Source organism: Dendrobium catenatum, unplaced genomic scaffold, assembly GCF_001605985.2.
Source record: "Dendrobium catenatum unplaced genomic scaffold, ASM160598v2 fragScaff_scaffold_976, whole genome shotgun sequence".
Classification (NCBI taxonomy): domain Eukaryota; kingdom Viridiplantae; phylum Streptophyta; class Magnoliopsida; order Asparagales; family Orchidaceae; genus Dendrobium; species Dendrobium catenatum.
Window position 1 is genome coordinate 968,324 of NW_021319438.1, and position 15,928 is coordinate 984,251.

At 32.5% G+C, this 15,928-nt stretch overlaps 1 protein-coding gene across 4 annotated transcripts in view; it reads right to left on the reverse strand.

Annotated features, from left to right (window-relative positions):
* LOC110101616 (CASP-like protein 1E1) overlaps positions 1-12,893 on the reverse strand; it is a 41,865-nt gene extending 28,972 nt beyond the window's left edge. Inside the window, exons 1-3 of one of the 4 annotated variants that reach the window (XM_020829582.2) lie at positions 12,504-12,893; positions 6,210-6,456; positions 5,809-6,058 (exon numbers count right to left, since the gene is read on the reverse strand). In XM_020829582.2, coding sequence (XP_020685241.1) covers positions 5,924-6,058; positions 6,210-6,456; positions 12,504-12,793 — 672 coding nt within the window. In that variant the 5' untranslated portion in view covers positions 12,794-12,893 and the 3' untranslated portion in view covers positions 5,809-5,923. Of the gene's footprint in view, positions 1-5,808; positions 6,457-12,503 lie in introns of those variants that run through there. The other 3 variants (XM_020829584.2, XM_028697605.1, XM_020829583.2) reach the window with 3 other exon arrangements.
* Positions 12,894-15,928: the final 3,035 nt, after the last annotated feature.

Sequence of the window (15,928 nt, forward strand, 5' to 3'; positions counted from 1 at the left end):
TAGTTGGGAGTTTTTGCTATAAGTAAAGAGAGATTTAGTTCGAGTCTTGCGTATGTGATGTGCTTATGAATTTGTCTTATTTGGTCTAAATGTTGCCCCAAAGAAATTAATATTATTATTAGAATAATATTAAATTTATATATAGGATTTTATAATTAATTCTATTAGTACTAAAATGTGCTTGATTAGCATAATTAGTTCAGAGATAGCCCTTAGTTCTTCTTGTAAGTTCTTCTTAAAATAAATAATCTATATTCACCTTGGCATTGTTTAGAGGTGTTCATTATTTGGAAAAAAAAAAGAAAAATTGAATGTCTTATTTGACTTAGTTATTGTTTGTAATTTTGATATTTTTGTTATTAAATTAAATTGAAATATATTATTATTTTTTAATATTAAATCAATGAAGTAGGTGAACTATAAGTAAATGAATGATAAAAAAAAGAGTTATTTATTTCCTATGCCAAAATTATAAATGTTAGTAAAGATTATTTGATATCTTCTTAACAAATGTTTTTTAAACTAAAAACAATTAGATTTATTATTAAAGCTAATTATATTTCGGTTCATTTAGAATTAAATTAAATTGATCAAAAAAAAGTTTAATTCAGTTTAATTTGATTTGAAAGTACTTGGGTCAGTTCATTATTTAAAATTAGAAATTTTATTTTATATGCGCGATAATAATAGATATGGTAGAAATATGCATGTTATTTATTTTTATTAGGAAATAGGCTTGAAAATTTCTTTTGGATCAAACAAATAGAATCGAAACTATCGTTGAAATGTTGTGTTACCTTTCGATCATAGGGAGCAATTATTACATCCGGTCACCGGCATCTATTTGGCACTCGGTACTATTTGGTATACATTCGGATGGTTCAGTTTTTGATCGGATGTAATAATTTCTCCTATCATAGGAGCTCATTGACCCTCCTTGTTAGCAGCTTCTTCATTTCAGACTATTGCGGTTTGCCTATATTCTTTCGTCATTTGTAAAGGTTAGTGATATTAGTATGTTATGAATGTTGAGTTGTAAGATGTATTATAATCTATGTTTTAACCACGTTCAAATCATGATTGAATGATTTGCAAGCTATGATTGAACAATCTTTGAACTTTTTTCGAAGAATTTTTGAAAGATGTTTATATCATGATTGAAAAAACTTCAATCATGATTCAAGCCAATCTTCAATTCTAAATCGGTCCATATTGAAACATATTTGAATCTTCGTTGAATTTTATTTGATCAATTTTCTATCCACATTCGAATCTCGTTAGAACATGATTGGTTCGAACAAGGTTCAAATAATATTCAAATAAGTGTCAAATATAGAACTAAATCATGTTGCAATATGGTTCAAATCTTATTCTAACTTTGTTCGAATCTTGTTTAAATTAATGTTGGTCATTGCAGATTTTAAATAAGCCGTTCACAATTAAAATTTTTGTATTTTGAGCAAAAATGAAATTTCAACATGTTTTTTCATAATTATTTTTTCAAAATTATGAATTTAATTACTTTTGCCTTGTTCGTGTTAGGAAGATTGAGGCTATACAAGTAAAGCACAATATTACAATAAAGTCACTTACAATAATTCTAATGATCAGTTCTATAATTAATTTTATATTTTTCACTGCATATCCTAAAACTTTATAGAAATATAATATGAAGATTTATAAATGATTTTAATTTTTTTTTGCAGATCATGAAGAAAGTAAAACCTAAATATCTTATTTCAAAATTTGAGAAATCTGAAAAGAAATGAAAATTTAGAGTGAATATCAAAAACTAAAATCAGATTGTAAGATCACTGTTAGTGCTAATATAGTTGAAATTAAAATGACTTGAACAAATGAAGATCAAATAGTATGCAAGATAAGAAAATGAAAAAAAAAATCTATGAAGATTGAAATTTTTGTTCACATTTTTTAAAATGACATAAAAGAAGAAACACAAAATCTGAAAGCAAAAACTTACAGCAATGAAAACCTTGAAGATATTACTGTGAAGTCTTCTTTTCCCTTTTGAAAACAATGAGAGCTTGCTTTTAATCGTGGAGAAGCCATGATTTTTTTTGTTTGTTTTGTTTTTGGATGCAATGAATAGCAGCTTTATTTCTCTTCTTTTTCTATAGTAAGTGTCTTTAATTCTAAAAATTATTTTGTACGGATTTCAAAATTGACCACGTCGCTTGTACACATTGTGTATTATACCCACCCTGTGTACAAGATTGTTCACATACTGTGCACAAACGATGTGGCTTATTTTGATTGGAGACTGAACGCAAATTACGCCCGGACTCCGCGCAGAATAATTTCTCCTTTAATTCATAAAGATTTTACAAAGATATAGTTTAGTTTATTTGGAAAGTAATATATAAAAAAATATGTGCTGAAATAAGTTTCATCATTACCTTAATTCCCTGCTGAGGGATCCGTTTGTTGCAGAGAAAGCAATTAAAGTAATGCATAAATGGTTTACAAAAGTGTTTTGATCAATTTAGGAAAGTTTTGGGCTAAATACAAACGTTCAAAGAAGCTATCCAATGCTGTAAAAGTGATGAAAAAATAAGATGAATAGTGATCGGTTAGTACTGTAGCACTTAAGGAAAGTTGCTGAAATTAGTTTTTTTTTTCTTATAAATCTATGTATTGCACAGTAAAAAAAAAAGGTAGGAAATAGGTTTTTAGAGCAATTGGCTTTCAAAACTTATTAAATTAATTTTTGATTCTAAATTGTGTTTATGTGCTGTTTAACTTATTTAAAACTTGTTTTTGATATTTTTAGCTTTAGTAATGATTATGCTCAATCAAGTACAATAAAAAATTAAAGAAATCTTGGAACACATTAAAGTTTCGTTTGGGACAACTTTCTTAATTCTTTGTAAAGCTTCTTTTTAGTTAAATAATTTCTTAAAAGCAATAAAAAGCAATGATCTTAAGCTATCCCAAACGAAGCCTAAGATACATAATCTTAGATACTTAATGCATCTAAAACTAGCTTACAGTACTTTCCAAAACTCGTAAAATTTTAAAATGAGTGTATAGGTAAAATCATAAATTTAGTCTTAGGTAGGATAATTTCTCCTTCCCTAGTTAGCCTTCTTAGTTGTTCCTCATTAATATGGTATTTAATCAAGTTGATCATTACCTTGTTTAGGTTATTCACATTTCTATTTCATATTCTTTAGTTATTTTTTTGGTGTTCAAAATATCATATCACAATAACAACCTCTACACTCACTTTGAGTCGATTTTGGGATCAACATTATGATGAAATTTAAATTTACCTTCAAAAGTAGTTAAATATATAACCTTCACACACTAAGATTTTCACAATAAGATTCATGCATTAGAAAATATGAATACTCATCAACCTAGGAAGCAAATATCAAAGTTAATTTAGGCAACCAAAGTACGATGATGAAGGCGAATGATCCCACTTCTAAATATTAATCCACCCCCACTAAGGTCATAAGGAAATCAAGCTTTCTCATGAATAACCCTCTAGACAACTCTAAGATGGAAGCAATTCATTTCAACCTCTTTGTAGTGCAAATATGTCTTTTAATAGACTTGGTGATTACATCAACCACTTAAATGAGGATGATACCCTTGTAAAGGTTAAGATTGATGCCTTCATTTTTTTAGGATCATCTATAACTAGAAGTGTTCTCCAAGTGGCTTATGGACACGAATAAATATTTTGATTGGATGACTAATATATGAAATCATTAACAAGTTTGGAAAAAATGTCTAGTCATAAAAATACCTATTAATACCTAATATGTCAACTTGGTGTGATAACTTTAACGATTTGACCAACCACCAGTTGAGTCTTCAAATGAGATGAATGATCTTTTAAACCCTAATTAACCTTTTGTAGCATTCCATGATCAACATCTCGATGAGTTGATTTTGCATAAGTAGGGGTTGATTATAATCATTGATTATGTGACTTGCTTTAATGAGCAATGATCTTGTGTGATGTTATCAAATCCCTCATTCTTCTACTAAAAAATTTCAAGCCAGTCTGCATCCTAATATCTTTTTGTATATGTTAACTCGAGAGTTTATATTCTTATGAGGCATTCCATCAACCTCCTCAATTGGAGCATTTCTTAGGCCCCTTTGTCGACATTAATGCAAAACTACAATTTGTGATTCCTCTTCTTATGATCTTAAGATATCTAATGACCCCAATGGAAAATCTGTGGTTGAAGCCTCTAGTTCCAAGTATTTATGATATTGCTTATTTCACTTGTGGCAAGACTAGCTGCTATATATGTAACTTCCCTCATAAGTCAAACATCTCATCATAGACTTTATCGAATCCAATCTACTAGATGATTGTGCAGATGATTCTATAGAGTGTGGTAGTTATAATGAGGCTGGTGAAGCTAAAGAAACATTAAGTGATTTATATACCTTATCATGGTGCAATGTATTTTGTCTTTCACACAAGTCACTATAGAGTTACACGCTAGAAATGCAATATCATCTTTCGTACCTACTTTAAGAGTGGTGACCACATTTAAAGTGATCATTAACAATGGTAGTTGTATGAATATAGTTTAGACTTCTAATTTGATTAGGATAAATTTCTCCTTTGAATCACATCCAAAACAAAGATCCCCGAAAAGACTAACATTTCAATTAGGTTGTGGCACATTGTAAAATATCATGCCTGCTTTTATCATATTTAATTAGATGCCCTTCCCAAGAATGTTGCGTATGTACTCTTAGGGAAACTTTGATATATCATTTAAATGTAACTTACTTTGGATAATCTAATACTTTGCCTTCATATTTAAAGGTATAAAGTTTGTTTTAAAATTGACTAAACCAAAAGATGTTTCACTTATGAAACTAGTGGAGTCATTTTCTCTTATTGAAAAATGATTCCTATATATTTATTAGTTAGGGACAATTTGAGCGTAATATTAGCCATAATATCATCTATACTTTTGTAGTCTTATAACATGCTAGATTCAACTTAGATAAATGTCACACACATATATATTCTATCCTGAGATTAGCTTATTCTTATTTGAGTTGTAAGATTTTGTTATGAGGAACTCAGAGATGAGATCCCTCCTTTTAGGAGCATCCAATATAATATGCTATCTTGAAGTCATTGGATTTACTTTAAATAAGGGTGATATCTGAATAATCAATAAAAATTTATATTGCACTAATCTCAAAGTAAATTTAATGACTAAAATTCAACTTGGTCAAACTTTAATCAAACTATCCTATCCAAGATTTTTTTTTTTTTTTTTTTTGTACTAAGCATTTGTCTTAATATATTTTGCAATATATATAATATTTAAAGTAAATTCTTTATGCACATATAACTCCATATGAATTTTACATGAATTTTAAATTCTCAATATCTCTGAACCCCTACATTATTACATTAGTCTAAGCTCTCAATAATTCCTTTACACATTATTATTATTATTTTTAATAAAAATTTAGGCTGAATTCATAATTATTATAAAATTTTACTCCCTAAATAAATCTATGCAAAAATTTACATCGAACACTTATCTCATAAGCAAAGGTGTACATAACTTTCACAATAGAACTAATACCTTTTATTCTCAATATTTCATCAAATTTTTAAGGATTGATTGTAACATACGTAATTTCATAAGTTTTTTAGTTCAAATTTTCTACATTTATTCGACTGTGATGACAATCTTATCAATATAAATATGAACGCCGCTTATAATTTATTCGATAAAATCAAATTCAATGAAACTATCATAACCCTCTCACCCTTCTTTCTAATGCATAACATATTAATCAATAACATTTCATTCAAACCACTTCTACAAAAGCAAGCCTACAATAATTATAACTATAGATTCTATCAATCATCCTTTGCTTTCTATACTCCATATATTTCATCAAATCAACAAAAAAGGTAAATAATCACTCCCCCTTTTCTCTCGGTAGCATCATCGCTCAAACACGACTCATCAGAATTCTCAAATTTGTATCTAACCAGTGCGCTATGAGTTCGAGCACAACCACTTCCCCTTCTTATCTACAAAGAGACCACATCCATTAATCTTTTCTCCAAAAAAAAAAAAATCTAAGTAATTTTATAACCTCTTGTGTAAGGCAATTATTGTAAGCAAGACCAAGATCACATAGGCCACTGTTGCAAACATGGAGAGAGAAATGGCAACGGCTACCTGCGCGCAATATTGACGTACAGAAACACAAATTTTATCCCACCCAAAATGTCGATTTCCGTTTTCAGCCACAACACTTATTGCTGAAGCTGCACCGTTGCAGGAAACCAGAAATATCATTGTAAGCAAGTCGGTGATCGTCAATGGCAAATATATGCCGGCCATGGCTGCCTTCTTCGAAGCATGATAGAGTATTATGGTTGCTAAAGAGTAAACCAGTGTGAGCACATTGATCACTATGAAATATCTGTAGGTTCAATAAAATAAAATAATGTTAGAAGAAGATACAAGCTAAATGAATGAGAGAGAGAGAAACTACTATGCATTTAGACCATCTCCAACGAAAAATCTCAGTTTTCACTCCAAAATGCCGTTAAACTAAAAAAATGCTGCAATTCATCTCAAATCGAACTCCATTTTGCCCCCTTTTGCGAAGGCAACGGTCTTTCTCTTCTTTTATGCGTTTCTTCGACATGTTCGGTAGAGACTGAAAAATAGCGGAGATGAATAGTGCAACACCAATATTAGCATACCACTGTTCACCCGCAATCAAATAGCGTAAGTTTTATCGTTCGGTTGGAGCTCACGAGCGACGCCATTCAAGCGTTTGGAGTTCGGTAGGAGATGCGCTTAGAATGATAGAGAGCGAAACTACTTTTCGAGTTGTTATTGTGTAAATCTTCTTGAATTACAATATTTTATGCAAATTTGGATAAAATGTAAAACAGGTCAAGACCTACCACTATAGGGAAATCATACCGATATATTATGTTGGTAAGCCCCCCCCCGGAGGAACTATTCCACCGGAAAAAGATTTCCAAATGCGTTTCACCGTCGAGTGAAATTCCACTGGAAAAGTAAAATTTTTGGCGAAATTTTGCAATTTTCATCGTATTTGGGCCGCAGGTAACGCACGATTTTTCTGTAGTGTACATTTTGATTATAGTTCTTAGTATGCAGGGGATCTAAAATTTGTTTAGTTCAACCAACCTTTTGAGAAGTAATCTGTCTTTAAGAGCCGAACTTTCAACCGGTGGTTAGTGATGACTTGGATTGCTATGTGCTTAAAAATAGGGATGAAGTCACTGGATAATGCGGACTAGAACAGAAGAATGGTTTTTTTAATTAATGAATAACTTAGGCTTCGTTTGGGATGATTTTCTTACTGCTTCTTAAAGCAACTTTTTAGTCCAGAAATTTTAATTGTCTTTTATCAGAATAGAGCTAACCACCTCCGTTTCAACTCTAAGATGAGCAATTCACCAGTAGGTTTGTGGCCTTTAGATATGGGTTTAACTAATTTAAGTTGATGAGTCTGCAAGCTTGGGCTTGACTCGATAATATCATGTGAGTTGAGGTCGATGAACTAATGAGTCATACTAAAGCCAAGCCCCACTTGTCTTATTAGCATATGAGTTGATTTATTTAGAAAATTTTAATATAATATACACTCAAAATATATTAAAATTTAAGGGAAATATTAAAAAGATTTCTTTCTCCTTTTCTTAAAAATATTTCACTCTTAATTTTTTCATTCCTTAATCATTTATTATAATACTCTCTTAAATTGGAACAAATTTTTTTCTTTTTTTTTTTAAATAAATCAGTTGACTTATATGTTGACTAAAACTCTCAGAATTAAGCTCGAGCTTAAACTTAAAAAAGTAATTAGTTATAGACAAACCCAAACTCAATTTCGGAGTGGCCGGCCAACGGAGATTGGGAGGATTGTAATCAAGTGATGGTGATCAAACTAACTATAATTAAGCGACAGTAATCGGAGGGCCAGAGTCATACAACGGTGGTCTAAGGACGCCTACAGTTGGGCGATGGTAGTCCGGGGACTGTAGTTGAGCGATGGTGGTATGAGGATTGTAATCAAGCAACGGTGGTCCGCGGATCATAGTTCACAAGTGATCAAGATTGGAAGAACCGTAGTTGGGAGGCGATAGAGGTCAAAATGACCATAGTCGGGCGATGGTATTATGAGGGCCATAGTCGGGCGACTGCACTCGGAGTGCCATTGTCGCGCAACAGTGGTCGGAGGACCATAGTCGGATGACGGTGGTCAGAGGACCTTATTTGGACGACAGTGGTCGAATGACCATAGTCGGCGGGCGATGGAAGTTAGAAGGAGGACCATAATCAACGGGCTATGGAGGCTAAAAGGACTGTAGTCTGATGACAGTGGTCAGAATATCATACTTCAGAGAGGATAGTCAAGACCATAGTTAATAGGCGATAGAGGTTAGAAGGACTATGGTCTGACATTAGTGATCAGAGGATCATAGCCAAGCAAAGGTGATTTGGGAACTATTGTCAGTCGATGGTAGTGAGAGGACTGAATTCGACTAGTGACAAAGGTTGTAGGATCATAATTAGTTGGCAATGGAGGTTGGAAGGATCGTATTTGAATGAAAATGGTTAGAGTATCGTAGTAAGATGACGGTGATCTAAGGACCATAATTAGGGGGCGATAGAAGTTAGCAGGGCCATGATCAGGCAACGTTGGTCTGAGGATCGTGGTGGTTTGTCGATGAGGGCCCGACAAGCAATGTTCAAGTGGTGATGCTCTAGGATCCTTAGAGCCTCAGAGCTCTCTTAGAGAGAGAGAGAGAGAGAGAGAGAGAGAGAGAGAGAGAGAGAGAGTAGGCTTTAGCTCTAAGCTCCTCTTTCTGTAGAGAGTAGGGGACTGCATAAAATTTTGAGAGTAGCATGCCTATAAATATGGAGAAAATCAATAACACTGTATCGGATGGCCCATATTGATTCCCATGATCATAAAGTGTTCGTTTAGCATTGAAGTGCCTTAATGATGTCAGATTTAGGTGAACTTGGGATTGTTGGATTCTACTCGTTGAGCCCCTCGATTCACCTATAAGCATGTCAAATTTGGAGATCATTCGGTCATCCAATTAATATATTGAATTTTCTCACTATGCTTAAGGACATTGATTTGGGCTCATTTAGACTCGGATTGAATTATTTTGATGTTGTTGGGTTTGACTTGTAGAGACGTTCAATTTGACTATAAATTTGCTGAAATTAGAGTTCAAATGGTCCTAAATTTAATTTTGGAAATTTTCAATTCAAATGTGCCTCAAAATTCATGCTAAATCAAAGAGATTTTCTTAATGTATCAATTATAGCTTATGATCCCTCTATTCTTCTTATTATTGTATGAATGTTATAATTGTTTAGATATTAAGGTTTTGTTTAAGATAACTTTTGATCATTATTTGTTGTTGCTTTAAAAATATATTTTTTACTCAAAAAAATTTGAAACTTTTTTTTGTACTAAAAAAATACTTTAAAAATAGTAAAATATTTGTCTCAAATGAAGCCTAATAAATTACAATAGAAAATAGTAAGAAATTTGTTTAGAATGAAACCTAAATTAATAAATTTTGACATAAAAATAAAAAGTTTCAACCTATTCATTGAAACAATGAGGCTTCATTTGGGACGGCTTTCATATTGCTTTCTAAATCAATATTTTCGTTTGAAAATTTTTTAAACTAAAAAATTATTATAAAACAGTTAAAAATTCGTCCCAAATAAAACCTTAGTGCCAGAAGGTTTCAGTAAGTATTATCACACGTGTCAGTGGTCCGGCAAGTAGCGTTTAGCTTATGGCATCACAGCTAATATATCCGCGTGAAGAGTAAGCCACTACAAGTTCTAAGATCACCACTTTTAATATACTACACGCTACTTAATAAATCCAACATTAGTTGGGAAATTTCTACATTTCTATTTTATTAAACAAATTGCTAACTATTATTAAGGACTAATTATTTAAAATTACCTTAATTTGTTAAATCTTATTATAACTTATGCAAGTCAATGATAAAAGCAAAGGTGACCCTCATTTTTTTTTTTTTAATTGAAGGATATATTTTATTTATTGGTTGTCATATAAGAGAAATTTGATTTTACAAGCTTCATAGCATATAAAATAAATCATATATCTATGTTATATATTTATTATGATAAATAATAGCTAAAATTTTATTTGAATTGAACCTTATTTGATTCTAGTTATAACTTAGTTTGAACCAATGTTAAAACTTTGTTTTGAATCATTGTTCGAACAATTCACTAGCGCGAGGCTTGTCGTATATCTCTTGTTGGAGGAAGACATCTACGTGACTACTGACAGACAAAAGAGAATAGTTCATGATGGGAACTCATTGGGGGCAGTCATGGTTGGACCAGCTGCTTGAGACCAAGGAGAGGAGTTCGTGACATAAGCTCTTTAGGAGCAACTGTTTATAAGACCGTGGACATGTTAATGAGATTAAGTATTCATAAGAAGAGCTTGATAAGAGAGAACCATCCGGATTTGCAACGCTTTTACAAAAGGGCATCAAATATTCAATTACGAATGCATTTTTACTATCATTTTGCAAAAGCACAGCAAAATTGCAATAACTATTCAATTATTTAATAAATATTAAATATTTGTTGCCTTTTTATTATTTTTTTATAAAAGCGCAATAAAATGGCTATAAAAGCGAAGCAAATACGGACGATTCTCTCCGTCCTGTGTCCGCATAGAATAATTAGTCTGATAAGGCAAGGCATCAATAGGATTGATAGTGTCTAAAGGAAAAGAGGAATTATTAATTGAAGCTTGTTGGGGGTAGATATTGCATAACTAATAGCATTTGAAGGAGAAGGGTCTATGATTTTTTTTTTGGGAAAATTATGAGCATAGCTCTTTCCATTATAAAATGAGAGAATTACAGGTAAAAAACATATAGGAAAAAAAACCTATATCCAAATTCTGGACAGAAAAAGGAAAAAACAAAACTCCCTAATTCTATACAGCAAATAAGAATTGAACACATATAGAAAAAAAGACGACAAACAAAAACTGAAACAATTGAGTTCCAATAGAAACCCAAGGGCTCAGGAATTGCCGCTCTCTTCTACTTGGTTGCAAAATTAACTACCCAGGAAATCTGCCATCCGAAGGAGAAAATGGCAATTCTGTCATCCTCGCCCAGCATATACTGCAGCAAAAATAACAGAGAAATTCCCAAAAGATCCACTGCATAGCAGAACAGCATAGAAAACTTCCAGCACTAACGTACTCAGAACAACCCCAAAAATTAGAGCAGCTCCATATAATATTCTCTCCTTTTCCATTTGAGGATCTTTGCCAGAACAGCACCTTTGATTTTATGGACTAAAGTTGTAGATGATGCCACATTAGTACCAAAAATCCTGTCATTTCTTTCTCTCCAAATATGATATACCGCACAGCAAATTATCAAGCAGTAAAACGCCTTATCCTTTTTATGTTTTTGATCAATATACTCAAAAATCTGTAGAATGGATGGTCTAAAGAAAATATCACCCAAGTTATTTAGTATATCCTTTAGCACTGTAAAAGAATAGTCACACTCAAAAAATAAGTGGCTAACCGTTTCCATCCCTGTATGACAAAGAGAGCATTTTAAATTTACAGCTATGCCTCTAGAGAATAAAGTATCCGCAGTTTTTAAACCACCAGAGAGGGCCATCCAGCAAAAACTGGAGAATCTTAAGATATGATGCTTATGCCACACAAAATGCCACCAGTTTACCAAAGATAAATTTTTATAAAAAAATTCTCTGTATTCACTATGCTTAGCAACCTTCCCAGAATTCCAAAAAATAGTTTTATGTTCCTCAAACTGCACAGGAAAATCAGCAAAAGCTTGGTGTATCTCCTCAGGTGAATTATCAGGCAAAACCCAGCCATACTCATTAAGTATTACCTGAATACTTTCATTTATCGGAAAAAAAGAAATAAAGGGCCTGAATACTTCAATTTCTGTTAAGCACTTATCCTGATACCAATGATCCCAATAAAGGGCACATTTAGAGTGCACAGAGATATTGAAATGGAATTTTTCTCTAGCATAATCGGCATCCTTACATAAAAATTTCCAGAATTTAGAGGCTTTGGTACCAGGTCTATGATTCAAAACATGGTTCTAACTATACTATAATCAGAATTATAAATTATAAATTAATTTTAGCTTAATTCTATTCTAAATATATCTAAATTATACAACAATTTTAAATATGAATATACTAAATTATATTTTCAAAAAAAAAAAAGACTATTCCATAATTTTTAATATACATAAAAAACAGATATTATTCAATATTTATATATCCGTATGTTATAAGGAAATAATCCACATAATTAAATTCAACATATTCGACATATATTATTATTATTATTAAAATAAAGGCGGTTAAAGACTTCAAAATAAAAACAAAGCGGTCGGAACTTACACAAGAGCAGAAGAATAGTGGGACTTGGCCGTTCCGGCGAGAGTCACCGGCGATCCGCTATCGTCGATAACCACCACCCTCTTGGTCTGCGCTGCCGTGCCCATCACAATCGCAGCCACGAACGTCAAAACCGCCGCCACGCCACGGAGAACGTTTCCGGTGATCTCCATCGCCCTCGATGGCGGCAGGCCGTCGACGCCATCGATATGCAAGCGCCTAGTCGGCGGCGGGGCAACAACTGGAGGATCTACGGAACTGAATTCCGATCCGGCTTTCAGCTGATAGTCCATCGAGGAAGGAGAGAGGATTTGGAATTACGGAATTTGTTTGTGGCATCGAAGGGCTTTAAGCCTTTAAGAGATTGATTTCTTAACGAGGGGGGAATTGGGGAGTGTTGAGCGATGGTGTAGGTGTGGCGTCACCGGCGGTGACATTACCTGGGCCAGGTAAGGCTTACAGGCTTAGATTTGACTGTGACTTAATTAAACAGTACAGATAGTCAAGTCAAAGAAGGTAGCGCTAATTTTATGAAAGTCATTAATGATGTATTGGCTGGATATTATGTGAAGGTGGAGATTATGGCAAATTATTGTATTCAGTGTCCGGATTCGAACACCAATACAAACGTGCCATGTCATTCAAAAATGCCGGGGCCCAGTGCATCCGGGTGAGGTGGCGTGTCAGGATTGGATGCCCGCATGTAAGGTGACCAGACGCAATAATTTGCCGAAGATTATATGAGTTATTTTAAGAAGTAGCAAGTTAATATGTAGAATTAGGAATGAGCATAAAATAATTAAAATTTAAATATGAATAAATTCGTCAAATATGAATTGTTCGGAATAGCATTCAAGAATTAAGAAAGAAGTTGGCGTGTCTTGGTATGTAAATACGAAAACTATCTTGAGAGGTCAAGAGGAGTTTCTATCACATATCCAAGTAATAATTCGAATTTAGATGAGTTTTTATAAATGCAAAGATACAATTTTTCTCTTACGCTTACTAATATGAATAATTCTTGAATGCTATTCCAAAAGATGCTGTATATCTTAATATTCCTCTCCTAAATTATATGAAATTAGAGAAAATTTGTAGGGAAAGTCATGCAAATGGAGATTGGGCTTTGTAAGGAAATTGCCAAGCTCCATTTGGTACTCAACATATTAACCTAGATGATGAGGAGAGAGACAATTATGTGGAGACTCCGGTGGATGCATCAGTAGATGTTGAATATCCTGAATAAAATGTTAGAGAATATCATGTGAGAACAACAAAGCAAGGAATGTCGTCATCTTCTAAGGTATCCATCCAAAGGAAAAAGAGTTAAAAGCCCGTTGATGACCATATTCTATATGATTATATTACAATGATAACTAACAGTAGCTCAAGTTGCTAATACAATTCAAACAACAATAAGAACTTTTGAGGAAAGAAAAATATTTAGTGAGCTCATGACAAAGTTATCTAGCATTTCAAAGTTTTCAGAGGAAGAGATTGATACTATATATGATAAGTTATCCAAGAACACAAGAAAGATTCGTTCATTTCTCTCCAAATCTAAGGTCAAAGGCTTGATGGATGTGAAAAGAGTTAAACAAATGATTCATTTGCATTAGAAGAGCGTAATTGGTATGCCGTGGCTTCAACACTTTGTACTAGATTTTATTCTTTAACATCTATATCAGTTTGATTATTGTTTTATATTGCCAGGAGAATTGAAGAAGACATTTTGAATGCCAATAATATTATTATAATTTTTTGTAAAGTCTCTTGAGTGTTATAACCTTAGTTTGATATTTCTAGCATTTTGGAGTTTGTTGTTGTCGCTTTTAACTATATTGAGCTTCATTAAACAAAAAAGAACTATTTTGCTATAAATTACATCTATTTATTTTTACTATTGACTTGTTGCTAGTTTGCTCAAAATTGTAATCATGATAGCTCGTTGACCAAAGCAATTTATTAATTTATGTAAACATTTTTAAATTCTCCTAAAATTATAATTATTAATGTGGACTCAAAATATAAATTATAATATTTTTATTTTACAATGTAGACACTGAATCAAACAACCTCTACTTTACTCTGCATACACCCAACCAAACAGTCTCAAAATATTTATTTTACATTGTATTTACTTTACATTGCATTCACTTTACAAACAACTAAACAATCACAATAGATTTTCATTTGAGTAGATCTAAAATTGAATACATTAAGTGTAATTTTAATAATAATAGATATAGTGGGCGGCTTGTGACTTTGGGCAATCATGTTAAAAATAAAATTACATGTTTTAGATATATCGAGTCTATTGTCCAGAGTGATAGTGTAAGAGATGGGAATATTATTAGTATAATTCAAAATTGATGGCTAAAGTGGAGGAATGCATCGAGCTTGTTAAGGAAAAATTCTATAAAATGGTGGTGAGACATGCAATATTTTATGGTACATAATGTTGGCCATTAAAATAGAAGCGTAAAATTAAGTTAGGTGCTGCAGAGATAAGGATGCTCGGGTAAATGAGCGGTTTTACTCTTGGATACAAAATGCAATACGAGCGTATACATTTCAATACTTTAAAATCATTTTACCATCATTTCCTTATTAATACTATTGAATATATCATTTTTTTTCAATATATTTGACAAAACAATCATTCATCTAAAAATCTCAATTATGCAAACAATTCTTAACAATTCATCTAAAAATCTCCTAGACAACCCTCTAGACTTCTCTAATCCCACCTCCCCGTCTCCCTATGGAGAGATTATTCTGTGTGGTGACCGAACGCGTCCGGAGGTCAATCTAGATGCGCTACGTTACTCAATGCACTGTACATTTGATGACATAATACGTTTGAATTGACCTCCGAACGCGTCCATATACCGCACGTAATCATTTTACCTCCTTATGATGGCAACCCCTCTCTAGTGTGGGTGCAAGATGTGAGTGTAACGTATGAGTTCCATGGCGACTAGCTTAATATTTATATACAAAATAAAAATTTCACCATGCTTATTTGCACTCTCAATTGCCCTCACTATGAATACAATCCTACTTATATTTACATAAAAAAAAAAATTAAAAAAAAAAAATCTTAAAAGAAAGTCCTGGGAGGTAAGTACACCCACCGCCCATGCTTGTAATCCAGACCTTACGCGGCCGTCCAAAGACACGTGGCGTGCTTCAGCAAGCCTCCCATGGTCCACTACTAGCCTACTAGGCTAGTCAAACGCAAAGCCTTTCTATAAAGTAAATTTAGAAATAAAGTAAATAACTTTATTTAAATAATTTTATTTCAAGGAAAAAAAGTTGGAAATTAATGGAAAGAAAAGTATTTTGATTTATTGATATTAAGAAGCAAGAAAATTTATGAAAAATTGAAAAAATAATTTAATATGAATACGTGTGATTTTTCTTTT